Below are 22,321 nucleotides of genomic sequence, written 5' to 3'. Positions count from 1 at the left end.
AAATGAATTCTGATCAATGTTTTAAGCCCAAAGAATAAAGAATGCTAAACGTCAATGCATGGAACCATTTAACAAGATAGGCCCAGAGTAGTTCTGAAGATGATTAAATTATTTTATAAATTGTAGTATTTCTTATAATAATTATAAATTATTTGAAGTCTTTTCAGTAATGAAGGACTTTCTTAACAAATTCAACTTAAGAATTAGGCTGGAAAATTTACTTCCCCACAAAGACTAGCTGAAAATTTCACTTTAACAGTCAAAACATTACATAGGACAGGCAAGGATTCATATAAACTTCTTCATGTACCTGGTTTATTGTTTTGTCTGTTTGTTGGTTGGTTGCTTTAGTTGAATTGGGGAATAGAGGTGGCTCAAGGGTATGAGCAACCAAGACTATGACAGTGAGTTGTCATCAGAAAAATCCTTATCATATATCACGATAGGAAGCATAAATCCCCCTTCCTTTTCCCTGTTCTTACTGCCCCCAATGGACAGAAACAAGAAAAATTAGAAATAAAGAACCTGTGCAATGGAAGAATTTTTGTTTTCTCAAATCACTTATAATGATAAGAAATAAAAATAAAGATTTAGAGGTTTTCTCCATATTAATAGCAAGCATTTCTGTGGCAATAAGGACTTTTAAAAAACTCCTCTAGGCCAGTGAAACTAAAATGTGAACATGTATCAGAATCACCTCCAGGGCTTGTTAAAGCACAGACTGCTAAGCCCCACCCCTGAAGTTTCTGATACAGTAGAACTGGGTGGGACCCAAGATTTAGAATTTTTCATAAGTTCCCAGGTGATGCTGATGCTGCTGGCCTGGGGACCACTAGTTGAGAACCATTCTTCTTGACCCATGTTTGCTTATATAAAGGTTAAAGATCAATTAGGGCAATATTAATTCTGTATTTCTTTTTCACCTGGAATTAGTCTGACTTCCTTCGGAAACCCCATGCCTGATTTTAGCTCATACTTTGGATTTACTTTCATTGCCATGTTTTCTCAAGATCTAGAAGGAGACCATCTCATTAAGAATATGTCATAAGAAGCATTTCACTTCTAGCCAAAGTCAGTTTGTACTTTTAATTACAGGTAAACATAATAGCACATGCTTCAAATTAATGGCATTTCATCTTGAAGGAAACAATTTTCATACGAGTGCCTTTTCTGAAGATAAATTTCATACTTCCAAGAAAACAAATTATTTTTTGATATCACTGACATGCAAACGTAATAGCGATACTGTAATGGAATCACATCTGAGAAAGAAAAGATGACAACCAATAAATCCACAATCATCCAGGGCAAACTGATATATCACAGGGGGAAGGTAGTTTTATTATAAATTTGGACTGGTTTGCTTCTTATGAGTATCACATTCTAGAATGGGCCAAAATTCAGGAGAAACCATGCAATATTTATAAATTGGCAGCACAGATGTTTCAAAAAAAAAAAAAAATGTGCTGATTGCACAGAACCTTTTGACTTTTTCTCCTGGACCACAGACCACTTTTATTCCCTGTTTACCTGACGGGTTCCGCAGCCTTGACAGAGTCCCTTGAGCATGGATGGCATCGGCTTGAGTGCTGATGGCTTTCTGTAATACTGGGGATACGCTTTGGCCATGCAGTTACTGATGTCTTTTGAGTCTGTTGCTGCCTGGATCTTGACTCTTTCGCATCCCTGAGATGAACAGTAACTGTGACCATCCCTGTGGCTTTTGGCTTTTAGATACAAAAACAGCAACCTGCACAAAACAGAAACCAGTCCAACGGGTGTTAGATTAACTTTCAAACACTTACAAAAATTCCACAAATAAACTCATGGCCAGAAGGGATATTCCTCCAATAAATTAAAATTTTTTTTAAAGAAAAATAAACTACAAAACCAATAAAGTTGTTTCCCTTTCCTTTCTACCCTCCTAGGGTTCTAAGTCAAATGCAGTACCACTTTAGAAAATATTTTGATAACCTGATTCAGTCGTTATGGGCAGTATCAAAGTCGATTTCTGGTTTGAATTAGTTCAATAGGTAATTTAGGAGGATGGAATTTGGCTTGGCTCAAAAATTCCTTGGAAAACTTTACACTTGAGTTTAGGATTTGGTAAATTAGTGTAGCTTATTCTTTTTTTTTTGTTTGGTTTACAAATTGTTTTGGTTTAAGGCACAAAACTGGAATAATTAAAACAGCAACTGTGAGACTTGTTTGGTTAAGGCCAAGATATGGTCTCAAATCAATTCCTGTGATGTTTACTAAGAGCAGATGGGCCTGGGGTCCTTCTGTCTGTACTTTGGCCAAAATCAAGCGAAATGAGCAGTCCTACCCATTCTGAATTCTCCTCCTACTGCCAAGATGAATGGAAAAGCAACTTCCAGGCAGTAGTCCAATGTCTGTCAGCAAACCTAGGCCTTCTAAACCAAAGGAAGTCAAGATTCTAAAAAGGACTTGATCAAATGCGATTGATTACTGGAGTTCAAGAGTTCACATTGTATTTGTTTGTTTGTTTATTTATTTTTAACAGTAAACATTTATTGAGGACATACAACATCCCAGGCCCTATGCTGAATGATTTGCATGAACTGTGTGTTCTTCAACCTCACAACAACCGTATAATATAGCATTTTTATTATTCCCAAATAACAGATAAGGAAACTGGGGCACAGAAATAGTCACTGAATTGCCCAAGATCACACAATTAAGTAAGGCAGAATATTATATAAAGTCAGGCAATCAACTGCAATTCTCCAACTGCAGTCATGAAGAACCTTCTATTTATACACTCGGCTCTGCTTGGCAAAGTAAGAACCAACAAAATAGAAGATCACCCTGTATCAGTAGAATTTCCTGGTAATACTTGCTTTCCCAGAGGGGGACCCACACTAGCTCAACTTTCAGAATTGAGGAAGGCAATGCAACATCTAAAGTGCCTTGTTTACTGAACCCTTACAAAACAGCCCATAGCAGTCCTTTCTTTGGAGACGTCACTCTTAAAGAGTTCACATTTTAACATGAGGTCAATGAACAACACAAAGTTGTGAAGAGGTGAAAATCAGCCACTGTTCCAACATTCAGTAATTTTAACATATATATAAGGAATGACAGGGACTTGATTAGGCATGGGACTTTTGATATATAATTTAAATCATCAAAATGAATAGAATTAAAAAAGAATTTGAACCTAAAAGGCTGAAGGACTCTAGAAATATCCAGATGAAGAAATACTTCCCATCTTTTTACATATCAATCATTAATTCGTGATCACCAGACTGTCCTTACAAATTTGGGCGTTCCATTTATTTTTGCGGAAAAAAAATCAACTGAGAATGTGGCAGTTCTATCATCTATAGAATAAAAGCCCAACTAGGTTGTTGAAGTTGAAATCAGAGATAATGATGATAAAAAAAAAAGATTTAAGCTGATAACACTGGCTGTTGCACCAGCCCTGAAGGGCAAATCAGTTGCATCTTATTCAAAGGCTAACAAGACACTTGACTGAACCCTAACCTCATTCCCCCACAGTCAATCTTGCCACCCTTCTCTCCAGTAGGAAATTTTGTCTTTCCCCAAACATGCCGTGCCATGTTCTTCATGCCTCCATGCATTTATCCACACTGTCCTTGGAACACCTTCCTCGTCTCCTCCTAGTCACTCCTCAAGAGTCAGCCCCAGGGTTATCTTCTTGGGTTGTCACTGGCCACCCAAGGCTGAACCTCTGGGTTATCTCAAAAGGCACACTATAGGACTTGCAGCATTTAAACCTTTCGCCCTCTGATTACTTGCTTTACATGGCCACATCCTTCAATGGACAGTGAATTTGCAGAAGAAATGTGCCTTATTTACATTAGTATCTTTATAGTACCTAGACAATGACATAGAGTGGAAATGCAAGCTTAAGGGATGGATATTGAAGGAGCATGCTACTTTCTGGAAGAGTACAGGAGAGAGAGGCTACCATAACCCAAAGGCTGAGAGACTGTAACTGGATAAAAGCAGACAAAGCCAACAGGACCCCAGGTGAACAGGATTAGAACTAAAAAGTGGAAGGATGCAGCCTAGAGAAAGTTGAAAGCAAATATGCCATGGTTACAGTGATTTTTTTTAAAACCCAAGGTCAACTTGAGAGATAGTCTTAAAGGAAGAGAAAAATGAGCTTTCACTAAAATATGAACTATATCATATGGAAATAATCATCTTTAGAGTCGTTATGGAAAACATTATTTTAATTTTCAATTGGGCCTACTGGTTCTTTATTGACAAGGATAATTTCTCTTTCTAAATCGCCTTAATAGGTAAACAGCAAACATCTCACTCGATTCCTACTGCCAACTGTAATTACGAGTCATTCTAGTTCTCTTCTAAACCTCTAATGGTGATGAGCAGAGAATTACCCACATCAGCTGCTTTTCTAAGCAGCCGTCACATCACAATCTATTCTTAGTTACACTGAAGAACTAGTAATTTCACCACTAAAGAAAAACAGCAATAATTCTCATTCACTGGTTGCCCCGAATTACCCCGTGCTGGAGTCAAAATAGAATTTCCTCTCAGACTGTTTCCTCTGCAATTCCTCCAGCGAATGCAAGGGCTCATACTCTTCCATTTTGGATAATGAGCCGTTATGCCGCTGTAGAAAGCCAAAGGTAACCTGAAAACTTGTGTTTGACGGATAGCAGAGCCCAACTCGAATCCAGTCATTCCTATAAAGGAGAGACAATAAAAACATGAATTCACATTTGAGCCAGTACACTTTGAGTGTTACAGCATATGTAAATTTTAGCCATGGTCTTCTCCTCCTTAAATTTCTTCTGTGTATGGAGCCACTAACAATGAAAGTCCTGAATCCTAAGACACTAATGAATCATCGACTTTTACATGTTACCCAAATTTCTCTCCCCAATATATGTACAACAATGATATGGCTTATAAAAAATTCTTGGTTTCAACAGGACTTCAGGGAATGTGAATAGAAGCTGGATAAAATGTACTTAGATACTGCAAGCAGATAATAAAATTGAGACAGTTGGGTATGGGTATACTAAAATGGAAGAAACACTAATAGCCTGATAGTGGAAGTGTACACTGGTAAAATCTTTCCAAATAATTTTTTTATTCATAAACATATTTTTATCTTTTATAATTACATTAGGATAAATTGTTAGTGGTAAATTTGCTAGAGATAAAGGTGTATGCATTTTTAAAGTCTTTGATGAATATTACCAAATTACCATAGTGTTTTTTCTTACCTAATGTTCTAAGATATAAAATTAATACTTTTTGAAAACCATTAAGAATATTTTCCCCTTTTTTATCATTTCTTTTTTGGCATTCTTTAAGTTGTGGCAAAATATACATGTGGTAACATATAAAATTTACCATTTTAGACCTTTTTTCACTTTACGGTTTAGTGACATTAAGTGCATTCACAAGGTTGTACAACCATCACCACTATCCATTTTCAGAACTTTTTAATCATTCAAAACAATTTTAAAACAATATGTAACAATGCCTTAAAATTGTTCACACAGATTTCATCCAGTAATCCCACTAAGAAATTAGAAATACAGACCAAAAATGTATAAGAAAAGATGTTCTATCCAGTAACATTTGTAACACCAAAAGGGAGAGAGAGGCAGGAGAAAAACAATCTAAATGTTCATAGGGGAATGGAGTAGTTAAATAAATTTTGGCATATTTATATGCTCAGAGAACACTTGAGGGTGGAGAGACACGAGAACCCTATAAATGTTTATAATGCTTCAATTTGATTAGAAGAATTATAGGTTATTGTAATTTTTAAAAGGTTTTTCTGTATTTCCTTATTTTGTTTAATGAATAAGTACAGCTTTTATAACTTTTAAACTGTTATTTTCAAAAGTGCCACTATGACAAAATCCATGACCTCTCTATAATTATATTAAATTTGGAAAAAGAATTATCCATCTCCTCCTCTTTCCTCTGCCCATGATGTAACTTTTACAAACTTTTAGATAATTAAACAGGAAAGTTGGACTGAATTTCAAGCCCATATGGAGTTTTGAAACTTCCGGGCTCATCCTTTTTTTCACTTTAAAATCTTTTTACTTTCTTAGTATTTATTCAAAAGTTATGCCTTGTATGTGCAGAACCCTGCATACCATTTGATTATAATACCTCACCTCAGATTCATAACCTGCCAGATATAACTTTTTGGATTGCGGATCACTCTTTCACATATCTCCTCCACCCTCTCTGACAATCGTTTCTTCCTTCATTGACTTCTAGGCAGCTCACTGATGGGGGTGACAATATCAGATTGGCTTTTAGAACCCGCACCCTGGACACAATGTGGACCAAGGATTGAAGGTGGAGGGAGGTGGGGAGACGGAGTAGGAGGCTGCTGCAGGGATCCAGGCAAGAGAGGATAATGACCTAAACTCAGTCACAAGCAGTGACAGTGGAAAGAAGTGGAGAGATTTGAAAACATTAAGCAGATAGGATCAACAGGGCTTGGCCACTGATAGGTGGAGAAATGAGAGAAAAGAAAGAGGCAAGGATGAGTCCTGAGATTTTTTTGGCTTGGTTGACTCAGTAAGTGAAGGTGCAATTGTCCAGCAAGGGCATAGAGAAGCAGCAGCCAGTGTTACAGGACAATAGTAATGGTTCAGTTTAGAGCATGTGCCAGAGGCCTATCATCTCAGAATAAGAGCATCTACCATGATGTTCAGCCATCCTTAGAGGGGAATTCCTACATGTTCTATGTCCATCTCTGTTCATTCCAATTGGGTATTTTAAGAGAGTTCTGACGAGTCAACCTTTATAACCAGTCAGGTGAACAAATCAATTTTTCAGGTACATATCTGAGCAGTTTCATGGAGTCCCATGGGTTAACCATCACACGTCTAGATAGTCCCAGCTCTTGTTTCTAGTCTCATCTTCTGTCACTTCCCCGACCTATGCTCCCATCACACTCAATCCATCAGTCCCTGAGCAGAACTAGCCCTTTCCCAACTCTGTTGCTTTTGGTAACAAAACTGATCACTTGCTATCACTTCTCTGAGCAGCCTGGCCCAACTCCCTTAGGCAGAATAGTTGCTCTTATCTTTTGTCCTTTAAAAAATAGTACTGGTTTATTTACTTAAATTTTGTTCCACCTGTATACTGCGAGCTCCTGAAAGGCAAGTACTTCTCTCAGTCATCTTTATATCAACTGGCACACAGTAAACGCTTAAATAAATTAATGCAAAAATAGAGCCCTTGATTGAAAGTAATATTATTAGAGCAGACAACTGAGAAATCAAGAAGGGATAGAAAGATGCTTTCACATTCTGGAAGGGATGGCAAATACCTGGCATTATCCATGCCACAGTTCTTCCACTTCTTGCCCATTGCTGACGTGACTAATCAGTCATACTACTCTCTTCTGTCGAGTCTAAACTTGGCCTCAAAAATCTTTTTACTTTCTAGGTAACCAAGTGCTCAGTTGGAACACCAGATAAAATTTATTCCCATCCCAGCTACAGAGAATTAAAGTATTCAGCAGATGGTATTAAAACCTACCATTAAATGGCTTTCTGCCCACAATTCCTTGACCATAGAGAAAAAGACATGCTTTTAATAGGACAGAATTCAATTTATACAATCTCTTAATTCCATCAATATAACATATATAGCCTCCCCACAGGAGGAACAAAGTACATAAAGTTGGAGTTCTTTACTTGCTACAAAGGAGATAGATTATTGTTTTTCTCCACTAAATTATTACTTGCCCAACTATTTGAAATAACAGTAATAGAAGCATACTTGTTGAAGTTTATGAGGTATAGAAAAGCAGTCTTCGGTGCTGGCCCATTCCAATGGATGGTGTAGCCCTTCTCCAGCATGATCACAGGCTGGTACTGTGGAAAGGTTGCCTTCTGGTTAATTCCCCGGAGCACCATAGGGTAGGCTGGATACTCATCTCGTGTGATGGTCATAGTCAGATTCTGAGTGCTCCATGTCTGCACATAGACCTTCAAAAAATAATTAAGGATTAAAGGGAAGAGAATGAAAATTTAAATAGCTAAAGAAAACATATCTAGCACAAAGTCAAATGTCTTTACTTTCAAAAGAGAGATTCTATGATCCATGCCAGACTGAGTAGTAGCCAACTTCATCCTAAGCTACACTTACAATGAAGCCTGCTTAAACTGAAATAGTAAAAACAGACCATGTGTTCTGCTAGCCAAGATCTTCATCATCTCTTCCACAACAGGCCAGCTTATTCGTTAGAATATAAAACCTTTGTGGTTTACATAGCCTGTCAAAGAAATCCCTCAATCTGAAGTATACACATACAAAAAATTAGTAAATTAATGTGAAAACTGATACCCTCTAGTCAAATCTGAAAGACTTTCCTCTGAAATAAGAGATGGAAATTTAAAATATCTCAGAGCTTTGGCTTTCAATTTTCCATGACCTACATCAGCCCAAGAAGTCATTTTCCACCCATTAAAAAAAAAAGTTATATAAAGTGTTCTGCAAAAACTGGAAAAACATATTAAACTGAGGCAAATTTGAAAGCCCTGAATTTATTCCAGTGGCATTTGAGCCCCATACTGTGCCAAAACAAAATCTTCCCCAAATGCATCCTCCAAAGAACAAACCTCAGAACAATTTCCTAAAACAAATCAGTATCCTGTAACAGAATTCCCCAGAAGTATTAAAACATTTGCAGAATGTTGCATTTAATCCACGCTACTTCTCTATGTTTTCTCTTTCTCTGATTTCTGCAGTTTTTACCATATTGATTCCTCAATTATAAATTCTTTGAGCCAGAAAGTCTTCTTAACTCTCATTCATGTTTGACTATAGTACTCTTCTCTACTGACACCACTTAAAGATTAAAATAGAGATAGGAAATATATATTTTGAGACTACATTTAAATATATGTTTAAAATGTTATATTTATTTATTCTTTATTTAAATGTTTATATTTGATCTGTATTACATTATATAATAGGTTAAAATATAATAGAATACATCCCCCCAAAACACACACATATATATATCCTGCCTTCTTCCAAATCCAAGAAGGATTTGAGATGGCACATTCTCCTTATGTTACCACCTTTCTTCCTGAGCACCTCTACCCTTGGGTCAGCAAAGAACAGACATTCCATTAAAATATATTTACAAATAGCTAAAGAATGATTATTCTATCTTGAGATCCAGTTGCTTTGATCTTTTGCTAAAAAAATACAGTATTATACATCATCCAAGAAATAACAAATGGCTACATATCTGGGCTCCCAGCCCAAATTCCAAATCCTCAGGAGAAAATTTCTGTCCTACCATTCCCAGAGCCACCTGGGCAGTATTAGACACTTTTTTCTTTCTTCATCTTCAAATAAAAATAGAATTACTACTTTGCTTTTTAAGATAGAAGTTATCAGGTTCACATTCTCAAATACCTTAGAAAATCCAAAGACTATATAGAGACATTTATAATAAAATATAAAGTTTTCATGAGTGAGCACATACCACTTTAAGACAGACAGATACATGTACCTTTGAATACACATGGCTAGCAATTTCACTAAAACTGTAGCTACTAAAGAATTAAAAGCTTTTTATCTTTGTTTTAATTCTAGAATTTCTATATCTTCTTAGGCATTAATGAGTCAACTTAATTTTAAAGGGCAATTCTGGCTAAGAATAAAACGAATGGAAGACGAAATCACATTTTCAACCACATTCTTTTCTTCTTTATTTTACTATAATTATTTCTCCATCCTTTCCTTGTCCTTCCCAGAACTTAGGCAAGTATGACTCCTCTCGCTCCCATGGGGATAAGAAATCCCACAACAAAGAAGCTAATACTCCATTAAAATAAACCAGAAAAAGCTCTCTAATATTTACCCCTCTTAAGCCCTTTGTCTTGTCTATAAATGAGAATCTTTTTAAAGTTTTTTTTTTAATTTAAGAATCATAGCATTCTTTAACAGTCATGATTCAAAGTCTGAAGAGTAATAAAGAATTCTGCTCCAAGAAGCTCCCACTATAGAAAGCTTAGATGGTAGAAACCACACACAACTCAGGGGGCTCAAGAAGTTGAAAAGCAGGAGCCACAAACACAACCTTGATGGGCAAAGTAGCCAGAGCTCAGTGGAGGGGCTCTGTCACAGAACTGGTCCTTCCCCAGGAAGAACCCACCCTGCAAATAAGAGAACTCAGCAGCACATTAACAAGGGAGGCTTATTTCCTGCCTTTCAGGCTATCAGAGCCCAGTCTGCCTTGGAAGATACTTTGCTCTTCCTCTAATTCTCCTCTCCATGCTCCAATTATCCTTTTCCTCTATTCTTTTATCTCTCTTAACATCTATTAAATATGACCATGTAATTGTCTAAAATATGGAAATAAAATTCTGCTCTCTTCAAAATTCTGGGCAACTGGTACCTCCATTCTGCAATCTTTCATCCATCAAATACCACTATTAAAATCATCTTTGCAACTTAGAGCGCTGCTCTTCAAATAATACTAATTGCAGCAAGCACTTCACTATGTGCTAGGCCATGGGCGAAATGCTTTACCAATACTCGTGCATTCTATCCTCACAACAGCCATGTACGAGAGGATCTAATATTATCCTCATTGAGCAGAGGCACAGAGCAATTAATTAAATCACCCACCTCATATTTAAGGAAATAACAAAGCCAGAATTCAAACCCTTGCAATCTGGTTCCGGCATCTGTGCCCTTAACATACTACCTCCCTAATTATTCCATCCTCTTATATTGGGTATCCAATTAATAAATTGCACACTAGCTTAATGTTTGCAAAGAAGTGTTTCCCAATCTATATCATCCCCTTCATATTTTCATAGACATTGTATCATAATATAATTTGCAGAATTTCCTTGGATTCCTTCCTTGTCCACTCATTCCAATTCCTAGCTCTGTTTCTGAGAACATCTCACTTTCCGTGTGATCTATTGATATTCTGCCTCACAAGTCCGAGACCCCAATTTAGAGATAAAATAGAGATAATAACCCTGAAAGTGAAGAGTGAAACGCCCTCTCAGGGGACACAGCTATAGCACAGCAAAAAAACCTGGCCTAGGAACTCAGGAAATATGGGTTCTCACCCCAACTACATCCCAACCATATTTAACCACGAGCAAGTTATCTGACTTCTCTTGGGCTCACTTTTTCACTTTTAAAGTGGTTTGGAGTGGGGGAACTTTAAATAAAATTCTGTGAGTCTATGATTCCTAATGAATTTTTTTCTTTTTTTTTCCCCTAAAAAAAGACCCAAAAAACCCATGCTTTGGAAAGTATCAATCATCCCAAAGAGCTGAAGAGTACTCCTCACAGAAGCAGTGTTGTCAGGAGCTGGTAAGGAATCAGGCATAGATTCTGGCCTACCTGGGCATAGTTCCCACTGCACACCACTGCATTCCATTTGGTAACATTTACACAGCTTGGATGGCGGATCAGGTAGTTGTCAATTCTTCCCACGTAAGCATCCTTGTATCCTGTCACAGAGCCATCAGTGTCATGGAATATGGAGTTCTTATCACCATCTAGCTCACAATCTTCAAACCAGGGACCAGGCTTTCCAAAGAAGACATTGAGAGACACCTGAAAGCAATGAAATACAAGGACATCATAAAATGAGGGCTCCTGCCATGTTAGCCAGCATTCCCTGCAAGGACCCAACTTCATATCCATTACAATTACTTTAAGGTTAAAGCAGTTCTGAGTCTAATTGTCAACCAATATTTTTTTTCACAATCTTCAAACCAGGGACCAGGCTTTCCAAAGAAGACATTGAGAGACACCTGAAAGCAATGAAATACAAGGACATCATAAAATGAGGGCTCCTGCCATGTTAGCCAGCATTCCCTGCAAGGACCCAACTTCATATCCATTACAATTACTTTAAGGTTAAAGCAGTTCCATGGCTCACAGGCCCAGCCGCTCCGCAGCATGTGGAATCCTCCTGGACCGGGTCACGAACCCGTGTCCCTTGCATCGGCAGGCGGACTCTCAACCACTTCGCCACCAGGGAAGCCCTCAACCAACATTTTTGATTAATTATGACATGCACGGGGAAAAAAATTTCCCAAAGCCTTGTAGAGTTCAAGCAGCAAGCGTTCAACTTCATCTTTGGTGTTTTCCCTTTTTTTAACTTAAAAACTATTACCTGTTCCCCAGATAAAACTAATCCATGGTAAGAGAAACTAGAATGGTTGTGGGAAGGGGAACTATGCAGTCATATGTATTTGTTAAAACTTATAAACTTTATACTTAAGATCTCTGCGTTTCCCTGTATGCAAACCATACCTCAATTAAATAAAAATCTATTATAAGTTCCATCTCCTGAGCTAATCATTTTATTTCACTTCAAATGCTTTAGTTAACTTGTTAATGACTCCTCCCACCAAAAAGTAAGTACAGTTCCAAACTAAAACACAATCTAAGTGTTGCCTTGGTATGGTTGCATGACCACTGGACTCACTACAACTTGTTGAAAAGTGTGTGTTATCTTCTCTCTCCTCAACATAGACCAAGTCCAGCTCAGTAATTTTCATGTCGGGTCATGTTAATTCAATGCCCTTATCGAACACATAGTACACAGCTGCAAAGCAGGCTGCAGGTTACATGCTTTATAATCTTTAGCTGCTTCTTATTAGTGGTAAGTTACTAATGTTATTCAAGCCATGCAAATACACCTCTACAAGGCTTTTATTGGGAAGTTTTAAAATCAGCTGAACATCTAAATGATAAGCAGCTCAATGGAAAATCAGTGATGTGTGGGACAAGTGGCTCTAAATTCTTAGTTCTAGCCTCTTTTCTCTTTTTCCTTATACCTCCTATGGTTAAATCTAAAAGAAGTCTAGGGCATATTGTCCACCTTTTTAGGAATAACAAATATGACAGACCATTCCCTTTATGAACGGTTTCAGAGCATTGCCACCTTAGAGAATTCCAGGCTGATGAAACACTAAACTCAAACGGCATGGATTCTCTTAGGCTGTTAGAACTCTAGAACTCTGCAACAAACGAAACATCTAAAAACTGTTTTTTCAGTATGACCATGCCAGTGATCACCAAACTCTGTACATGGGGAGACCCATGTGGGCAGTAAGCGAACATCTAACCTCTACAATGGAGAGGTAATCCAAGAACCACCCTATTTATTTACGTGGGACCCTATCCACAGTGTAGGATAGGGTCCCACGTGTAGTGTAGGCCCCTGGAGTTATGTGGCCTAGAAGAGAACTAGTCAACCAAGTTGACAACCCAGTTTGTACGTGTGCCTCTGTTCCATGCCTCAGCTATTCACGAAAACCAGATATAGACTTTGGTAAACTATCTTAAGTTCTCTTTAAACTGGGCAACCACAGAGTTTGCCTGTGGACATGAATGAGAGAACTATGAGCCACTTTCCAATTGTGGCTGCCTGTGGGAGCAGAAAGCAATATGGTCTTGAGACTCAATCTCTACACCACTGTCATTTTAGAAGTGGAAAGATGGGGAGAGGCTGGGAGTATATAATCAGATTGTCCTGTGTATTAATGGTAAAGGGCGTACTGACGAAACTACTAAGAAAACTATTTCTGTGGCCTACGGCATTGTAAACAATTATTTCTAAGTCTTCTTTGCAATCTTCATAAAAACCTTCCAATAGTTCATATAAGAAATAACCTAATTTGTTTCATATCACCCCACTATTCCTCTTCTTTCCCAATCTTTTATCCTTTAGTTCCCCAGAAGAATAGACCCCAGAAAAGTAAAATACCAGGTAAAACCCAAATCTCTTCATGGATTATTATACTGAATTTCACCAAATTATATGTCCTCTTATTCCTATGAAATTCTACAATTCCCATCTCCGTGTCATCACTTTAAGTCATTTTCCCTTTGAATATATCACCAGAATATCAGAAATACCCCAGGTCACATGGGACTTCTGTTCTCACCTTGAACTCAGCAGGACAGAGTACATGGAATTAGGAGTTGCTCTTGCATAGATTTCTCCTCCCAATCGTAAAAACTCAGTACGAACCCTTCGTTTGTGTTTTCGTCTTTGGAAATGTGCCATCCCTCCTCTTCCCACCATACTCACTGTGTAGGAACCATGAGAACATACTTACATGTGGACCAAACTTCACAAGGGAGATGTTATTCCTGGGGGTTATCTGCCAAGAATTCTTCATGAGGAAGCCAATAGCACTGGTATGCCTATCTGGAGTTGGCACATATTGTTTGAAAGTGCACCTGGTGACATGAATGGGCCCATCATAGATCTGAAAGCCTCTAATTGGGAACGTCCTGTTGAAATACAAGATTTCGTTTAATGCATATGGGCCCGTCCCTTTAACAGCACTTCACTTGCGTACTTGTTTTATAAATACTGTTGAATATCCCATATACACTAAGCACAATTCTAGGATACAGTGGTAACCAAGCAAGATCTCCTATCAAATGAAAGGTACACTGCAGTGAGAAAGGCAAACAGAAAAACAATGGACAATTTCAGATAATAAGTGCCTGAAGAAAGTAAAGACATAGTAATACAATAGACTGGGTAGAAGAGAGATGTTATTTTGGATAGAATGGAGGCTTGTCTGAAAAGGTGACTTGGCTTCCTTGAATCAACTCAGTTAAGATCTTTTCTTTGACAACTCATATACTTTAGCTTTAGTTCCAAAATCCCTAGCATGAGAACAAAAGACAAATCTGTGCTTAAACAGAGAGAACCTCCTTTCAAGCCACTAAATGACAGTAGTAAGGAGAAATGATATGCTTAAAAGTACAAAAGTGTAAGTCTGCAAGGCTTACTATATCCAAGGGGATGGCTAGATTGAGAAATTCGTTTTATTCATTTTACTCCTTTCCGTTCCAATACAAACTCCTTAACCTACTAATCATATATTATTAACCATAATTAATGTACAAAACCCATAATATTCTGGATCTCTTGGGTTTTTCCCCTATTACGTTCTTAATGGCATTGCGGAGGACCTCTATAGCAACTGATTAGTTTACAACTTGGTGGTGTTTTACAATAAAAACATAGATGCTAGCAAGCAAATCAAATAGCCTAGTTAAAAATCTATGCCTCTTGATGTGTTTCCAAGGATACATCACAAAACGGTCCTCTGCCATAGAAAAGGTTGTAAAGATACAGTAAAATAAAAACTGGATCCATTGACCAACTAGGAATCTTCATTTCGAAAATTCCTCCTTAGCAAAGAAGCAATAGCATTTCGAAATAAAACTAAAGGCCAGTGTAAAATAAAAATAATGGAATTGAATTGGCCACCATTTTTACTGCAGCCCATACCCAACTAATACAGTCTTTTTTCTTTAATTTACATATTAGAAGAGGCAGCTTTAGCCTAATTGTAAAGAGCAGAGCACTGAAGCCAAACTAACAGGGTTCGAGTCCCAACTTAGCTATTTTTAGTAAGTTACTCACTTATAAAGCAGGATGATGACAGCACCTACCTCACTGGGCTTTGCAAGGATTAACTGAATAATAAAGTATTTTAGAACAGGGCCTAATACATCATAAGCATTTAATAAATGTTAGCCATTAAAAATCCATGAAGTTCCTTTCCTAGTGGCTTCCACGGTCTAACAGGAGTTCTACACATAGCGTAGCATATAGTAAAGACGTTCAATATTTCCCAACAACAAACACAGGCGAGAGGAGCCAAGCATAGGCTGCCCTTTGCCAGAAGCTAGTTAAGCCCTTCAGCCAACACTCATTACCTGTCCACCAAAGCCAACTATCTGTTTGCCCAATCGCCCTGACGTGTCCTAGCCCAATATCCAGACACAGGGTATAGCTTTAAGGGAATTGACGTTTGATGAATTCTGACATTAGCTCCAATGTAAGGCCTTTAGAACACTAGTTTTTCTCTACCTGGTTTTCTTACGAGTAAAATTACAACTCCAAACTGTGTCTCAGAACTGAGGTACAGATTCATTAGGTAATAGTTCCCTAAAAGTTCTGAAGAATCTTTCTAGTACTAAGTACTATTTTAATGACTGTGATTATTTTGGCAGAAAACATGCCAAAAGTCTACCCCCATACCCTTTCAACATCTGAAACATTGTTAATTATACAGCTGTAGTTAGGTTTTGAGTCAGCTTTGGCATCTATCACCTCATTTTCTAGGACTCTTTTCAGTAGGTAATTTCCTTTTCCCAGTGGCTATTTCTGAAAACTAACATCACATATTGAGGGAAAACTGACTCAATGTCCGTAGTTTATGGTTTGGCAATTTTCTCAAGAAAGAAAAAAAAAAAAAAGATTACCAGCTTATATAAGGCCTTATACAGGAAGGATAAACAAGATAGGTTCCTTCATTATAAAATTGATAATGAAATCTATAAAGTGTTTAATAGTTAATGCTCCAGAATTCCAGAGGATAATACACACAATAGTAATAGCAATAATAACAACAAGAATAATAGTTTTAATAATAGTAAGATAAGGTGGGAAATGTGTCACAGTGGGAACCAATCGATACAGGATTATTACAGAAACTTTTGTAAGGGTTAGGTTTTCATTTATTGTTTAAATTTAACACTCCTCTGATAAAGCAATGCTTACCTGTTTCTGGGTAATGTCCGAGGCTTCTGGTCTATTCCTCCAGTGCCTACATACTTGTTCTGACCACCCTGAAATCCGTAATTCCTGCTCTCCCCAACAAAGAGAGATTCAGATACCTCTTGGCTGGAACCTTCATCACTTGGGAAGCTTCCGTCACTGTTAAAATGAGAATAATCATTAACCACACATCTCCAGGAAATTTAAATTGACCCTCAAATGAAGGCAAGCTATAACTTTAAAAACCTAAAAATTTTCAAAGTAGCCAGTAGCTTTTTCTGATACATATTAGTGAGTCATCAAAAGGTGCCTCAAAATTGAACATACCTCTTATAAATTAATATGTGCTTGGCAAATTAGATTTAAACAAATGAGATTTAATTTACAGCAACAACTAATTATTTCAGTCCCAAGCAACAATATTGCAAATGAGAATAAACTTGCCCTGGACAATAATTAGAGGACAAGCATGTTTAAGACGGCAATGAGAATAACTGCTATCTGGAGAAAAATATATAACATAAAAAGTTTAGTTCTTAAAGACCATTGTGAAATTAGACCAACTTCTAAGAAAGAAAATATTTATCTGCTCCCAACTTTTACTCCCTTCCTCTTTATTCCCCTACTTTTTAAGATCTTTAATCTAAAACTCAAGTGTTTTCTTTTAAGCAAAAAATATGGTGGGCCTACCCTTCATTGTAATTCCAGCTTCATTGTAATTCATCTCCTAATTTGGTATAAATTCAATTAATCAATAAAAATATATTTTTGGCCCTCAAGTGGCATCAGGAAGTGAGTGCTAATTTTTTTAATGTTAATAAATGATATAACATTCCTGTGTTATCAAAAAATATATATCAAGGTTATTTCACCTTACAGCTTTAAAATAATCAGATAAGTATTTTTAAAAGTAATTACAAACCTGGCAAAGGTCAGTCCTATTCCATTATCTGCAAATCTATAAGAAAAAGAATGAGGGAACATTTTAATTTATCACATTATATAGGAAGAGGTAATTCTCTCAAAAAATATTTAATTGTCATAAAATGCAGGAAGTTCCAGTAATGTTTACTGTCCAAGACTACACAAAAATTTCACTTTCCAATAATGAAAAGCATAGGCTCCACAGTGAAGGCACCTGGTTCCAATCTCAGCTTTGCCAATGACTAGCTGTGTGACCTTGGACATGTTATTCAACCTGTTTGCCCCTCAGTTTTCTCACCTAAAGGTTGAAATAATAATATAAGCTTCCTCATAGGATACTTGAAAGCATTAAAATGCTAATTAGTGTCAACTATTTAGAACAGTGTCTGGCACAGAGTAAGCAGCAGGTAAGTGTTAGCTATAATTATAATTTTTATCATTATACTTGGCCCCCATATCTGTGGGTTCTGCACCCACAGATTCAACCAACTGTGGATCAGAAATATTAAAAAAAAAATTCTGGAAAATTCCAAAAAGCAAAACTTACATTTGTCTAGTGCTGGCAATTATTTACATAGCATTTACATTGTCTTGGATATAATAAGTTATAGAGATGATTTAACGTATACAGGAGGGGTGCAGTGGTTGAGAGTCTGCCTGCCGATGCAGGGGACGCGGGTTCGTGCCCCGGTCCAGGAAGATCCCACATGCCGCGGAGCAGCTGGGCCCGTGAGCCATGGCCGCTGAGCCTGCACGTCCGGAGCCTGTGCTCCGCAACGGGAGAGGCCACAACAGTGAGAGGCCCGCGTACCGCCAAAAAAAATAAATAAATAAAAATTAAAATAAAGTATACAGGAGGATGTGTGTAGGTTATATGCAAATACTATGCCATTTTACATAAGGAACTTGAGCATCAGGATTTTGGTACTCATGGGGAGTCCTGGAAACAATCCCCCACGGATACCAAGGAACGACTAATTTTTAACATTTAGATCATGGTATTCTCTTCAAAACTTTTCAACATTAATACCCAAGCTATTTCTACAGATTTTATACAATATCCATTTTTTTTTGCATGATAAAACTCAGAGATGATGGTAAAATGCCAAGCAGCTAATGTCAGAACCAGCCAGAAAAAAACATTTTTCTAGACTCCTGAACACCAAATCTTACCTCAACATACATCAGACTTCTCCTAAAATTATACAAATGGAAAAGAAGTGAGATGCTTACTGCCTCAAGTCATGTTAAGACATAAGTCAACAGACTTATTAAGGGAGAATTCAAAGCTTTTATTTTGAATGGCAGTGGAAGAGCATCAGGAAACTGAGTTTCCAAAAGGAAGAAAAAAAAATGCAGGTAGTTTCAAAATCTTTATTTAGCTCTCTGACATAGACCATGTTTGTTACATAAAGTTAAAGTCCCAGTTTCTGTTTAATCTCATCAAAGAGCTCTCATGTTACCAGACAAGTTCAGTTCCAATAAAAGCAGGAGAATGAGACAATTCCAAACATTTGCAGTCAGTTAATGCTGGCATATTTCCTCAGAGCTTGTTCTATTAGTAATGATACTATGATTCCAGAAACCACCACTGTACTTTCAGTCTACTGGGTTTTTAAAAAAGCCTTAAAAAATGAATACATCAGTGTCATCAGATAATAATTTCATAGAGAATACCCACGCTGAATTCTGAATGACAATGTCTCCTCCTCTGACCCAAGCTCCGTTATCATTATTTTTAAAAGCAATGAGCCTGTCAATTAAAGCAGCAACACGTGGCTTTTCAGGGTCTGCATCCTGATGAGGCCGAAACCTTGGGGTGAGGAGGAAAAAAAAAAAAGAAAAAAAAAAAGACTTTTAAAAAGAGTAATGAAAAGGCAATGTAAATAAGCTATTTACGATTATAAGATTAAGTGTCAAAAAGCAGAATTTAACTTTGAACAAAACAAAACTAAAAAAAAACCTCCTTATGACACAACTTAATTATTTGCATTTCAAATACTGAAAAAGAATACAAATTTGCAGAGAACTGCTTTCATATTTCATAGTTTATTTTTAAGCAATTTAAATTATAAAAGGGACATTACAGAACACTCTAAGCACTGAAACCATTTCAAAAATAAACAAAAAAACCTCAGACCAGGAAATACAGTACATTTTCACAAATTCTCAAGCTACATGATATTAATATAAACTTACTGAGTAAATTAATCATATATTTCAACATACATATATGTGAACCAGAGTATTATTTGAGTTGTGTGCTGGTGAAATGCTTTAGATAGAGAGAAAACTGGATTCAATATCTTTAAAAAGCCTAAATTTAAAATAGATTATATTTATGGAATATTACTCAGCCACAAAAAAGAATGAAATTCTGCCATTTGCAACATGGATGGCCCTAAAGGGTATTGTACTTAGTGAAGTAAGTCAGACAGAGAAAGACAAATACTGTATATTATCACTTATAAGTGTAACCTAAAAAAAAAAGCCAAACAAATGAATATAACAAAACAGAAACAGACACAGAGAACAAACTAGTAGTTACCAGTGAGGAGAGAGTAGATGGGGGGCAAAATAAGGGTATGGGATTAAGACATACAAACTACTATATATGAAATAAATAAGCAACAAGGATATATTATACAGCACAAGGAAATCTAGCTATTCTTTTATAATAACTTTAAATGGGGTATAATCTATAAAAATATTGAATCACTATGTTGTACACCTGAAACTAATACTGTAAATCTACTATAATAAAAAATATAAAGAAAAAAGTATCAGCACTTAAAAAAAGATTGTATTTCATTGACTTATTAAAGACTGAATGTTACTTTTTCTTTCGTGTCCTTGTAAAACATTTACAAGGACCTTAATGAAAAGGCCAAAAAAAATTGGTATCAAAAACTGTTACCCAGGGAGATTGGTTCAAGATGGCAGAGTAGAAGGACGTGTGCTCATTCCCTCCTGCAAGAGCAACGGAATCACAACTAACTGCTGAACAATCAACAGGAAGACAATGGAACTCACCAAAAAAGATACCCCACCTCCAAAGACAAACAAGAGGCCACAATGAGACGGTAGGAGGGGCTCAATCACAAGAAAATCAAATCCTGTAACTGCTGGGTGGGTGACTCAAAAACTGGAGTACACTTATACCACAGAAGTCCACCCACTGGAGTGAAGGTTCTGAGTCCCATGTCATGCTTCCCAAGCTGGGGGGCTGCCAACGGGAGGAGGAATTCCTAGAGAATCAGACTTTGAAGCCTAGTGGGATTGACTGCAGGACTTTGACAGGACTGGGAGAAACAGAGACTCCACTCTGGGCGGGCACACACAAACTAGTGTGCGCATCGGGACCCTGGGGAAGGAGCAGTGACCCCATAGGAGACTGAGCCAGACCTACCTGCTAGGGTTGGAGGGTCTCCTGAAGAGGCATGGGGTGGCTGTGGCTCACCGTGGGGACAAGGACACTGGCAGCAAAAGTTCTGGGACGTACTCCTTGGCGTGAGCCCTCCCAGAGTCTGCCATTAGCCCCAGCAAAGGCCGGGTAGGTTTCAGTGTTGGGTCGCTTCAGGCCAAACAACGAACAGGGAGGGAACCCAGCTCCACCCATCAGCAGACAAGCAGATTAAAGTTTTACTGAGCTCTGCCCACCAGAGCAACACCCAGCTTTACCCACCACCAGTCCCTCACATCAGGAAACTTGCACAAGTCTCTCAGATAGCCTCATCCAACAGAGGGCAGGCAGCAGAAGCAAGAAGAACTACAATTCTGCACCCTGTGGAAGGAAAACCACATTCACAGAAACACATACAAAATGAAAAGGCAGAGGACTGTGTACCAGATGAAGGAACAAGATAAAACCCCAGAAAACAACTAAATGAAGTGGAGATAGGCAACCTTCCAGAAAAAGAATTCAGAATAATGATAGTGAAGATGATCCAGGACCTTGGAAAAAGAATGGAGGAAGGAATCAATAGCAGAATAACTGAGGCAGAAGAACACATAAGTGACCTGGAAGACAGAGTGGTGGAATTCACTGCCATGGAACAGAATAAAGAAAAAAGAATGAAAAGAAATGAAGACAGCCTAAGAGACCTCTGGGACAACATTAAACGCAACAACATTCACATAATACGGGTCCCAAAAGGAGAAGACAGAGAGAAAGGACGCGAGAAAATATTTGAAGAGATTATAGTCGACAACTTCCCTAACATGGGAAAGGAAATAGCCACCCAAGTCCAGGAAGCACAGAGAATCCCAGGCAGGAAAAACCCAAGGAGAAACACACTGAGACACATAGTAATCAAATTCACAAAAATTAAAGACAAAGAAAAATTACTGAAAGCAACAAGGGAGAAACAACAAATAACATACAAGGGAACTCCCATAAGGTTAACAGCTGATTTCTCAGCAGAAACTCTACAAGCCAGAAGGGAGCAGCATGATATATTTAAAGTGAAGAAAGGGAAGAAACTACAACCAAGATTACTCTACCCGGCAAGGATCTCATTCAGATTCGACCGAGAAATCAAAAGCTTTACAGAAAAGCAAAAGCTAAGAGAATTCAACAACACCAAACCAGCTCTACAACAAATGCTAAAGGAATATCTCTAAGTGGGAAACACAAGAGAAGAAAAGGACCTACAAAAACAAACCCAAAACAATTAAGAAAATGCTAATAGGAACATACATATCGATAATTACCTTAAACATCAATGGATTAAATGCTCCAACCAAAAGACACAGGCTTGCTGAATGGATACAAAAATAAGATCCATATATATGCTGTCTACAAGAGAC

At 37.5% G+C, this 22,321-nt stretch overlaps 1 protein-coding gene across 5 annotated transcripts in view; it reads right to left on the bottom strand.

The window, feature by feature from the left end:
* CEMIP2 (cell migration inducing hyaluronidase 2) overlaps positions 1-22,321 on the bottom strand; it is an 87,164-nt gene that overhangs the window by 17,844 nt on the left and 46,999 nt on the right. For all 5 annotated transcript variants that reach the window (XM_055087142.1, XM_024126850.3, XM_024126849.3 and 2 more), the window contains 8 exons: positions 19,194-19,325; positions 17,511-17,546; positions 16,592-16,747; positions 14,121-14,298; positions 11,386-11,601; positions 7,783-7,991; positions 4,518-4,700; positions 1,531-1,750 (listed from right to left, as the gene is read on the bottom strand). In XM_055087142.1, the coding sequence (XP_054943117.1) occupies positions 1,531-1,750; positions 4,518-4,700; positions 7,783-7,991; positions 11,386-11,601; positions 14,121-14,298; positions 16,592-16,747; positions 17,511-17,546; positions 19,194-19,325 (1,330 nt within the window). The remainder of the gene's footprint in view (positions 1-1,530; positions 1,751-4,517; positions 4,701-7,782; positions 7,992-11,385; positions 11,602-14,120; positions 14,299-16,591; positions 16,748-17,510; positions 17,547-19,193; positions 19,326-22,321) is intronic.

This window comes from Physeter macrocephalus, chromosome 9, assembly GCF_002837175.3.
Source record: "Physeter macrocephalus isolate SW-GA chromosome 9, ASM283717v5, whole genome shotgun sequence".
Lineage (NCBI taxonomy): Eukaryota > Metazoa > Chordata > Mammalia > Artiodactyla > Physeteridae > Physeter > Physeter macrocephalus.
Note: the sequence above shows the minus strand (reverse complement) of the source record. Positions and strands in the feature narration are given on the sequence as shown.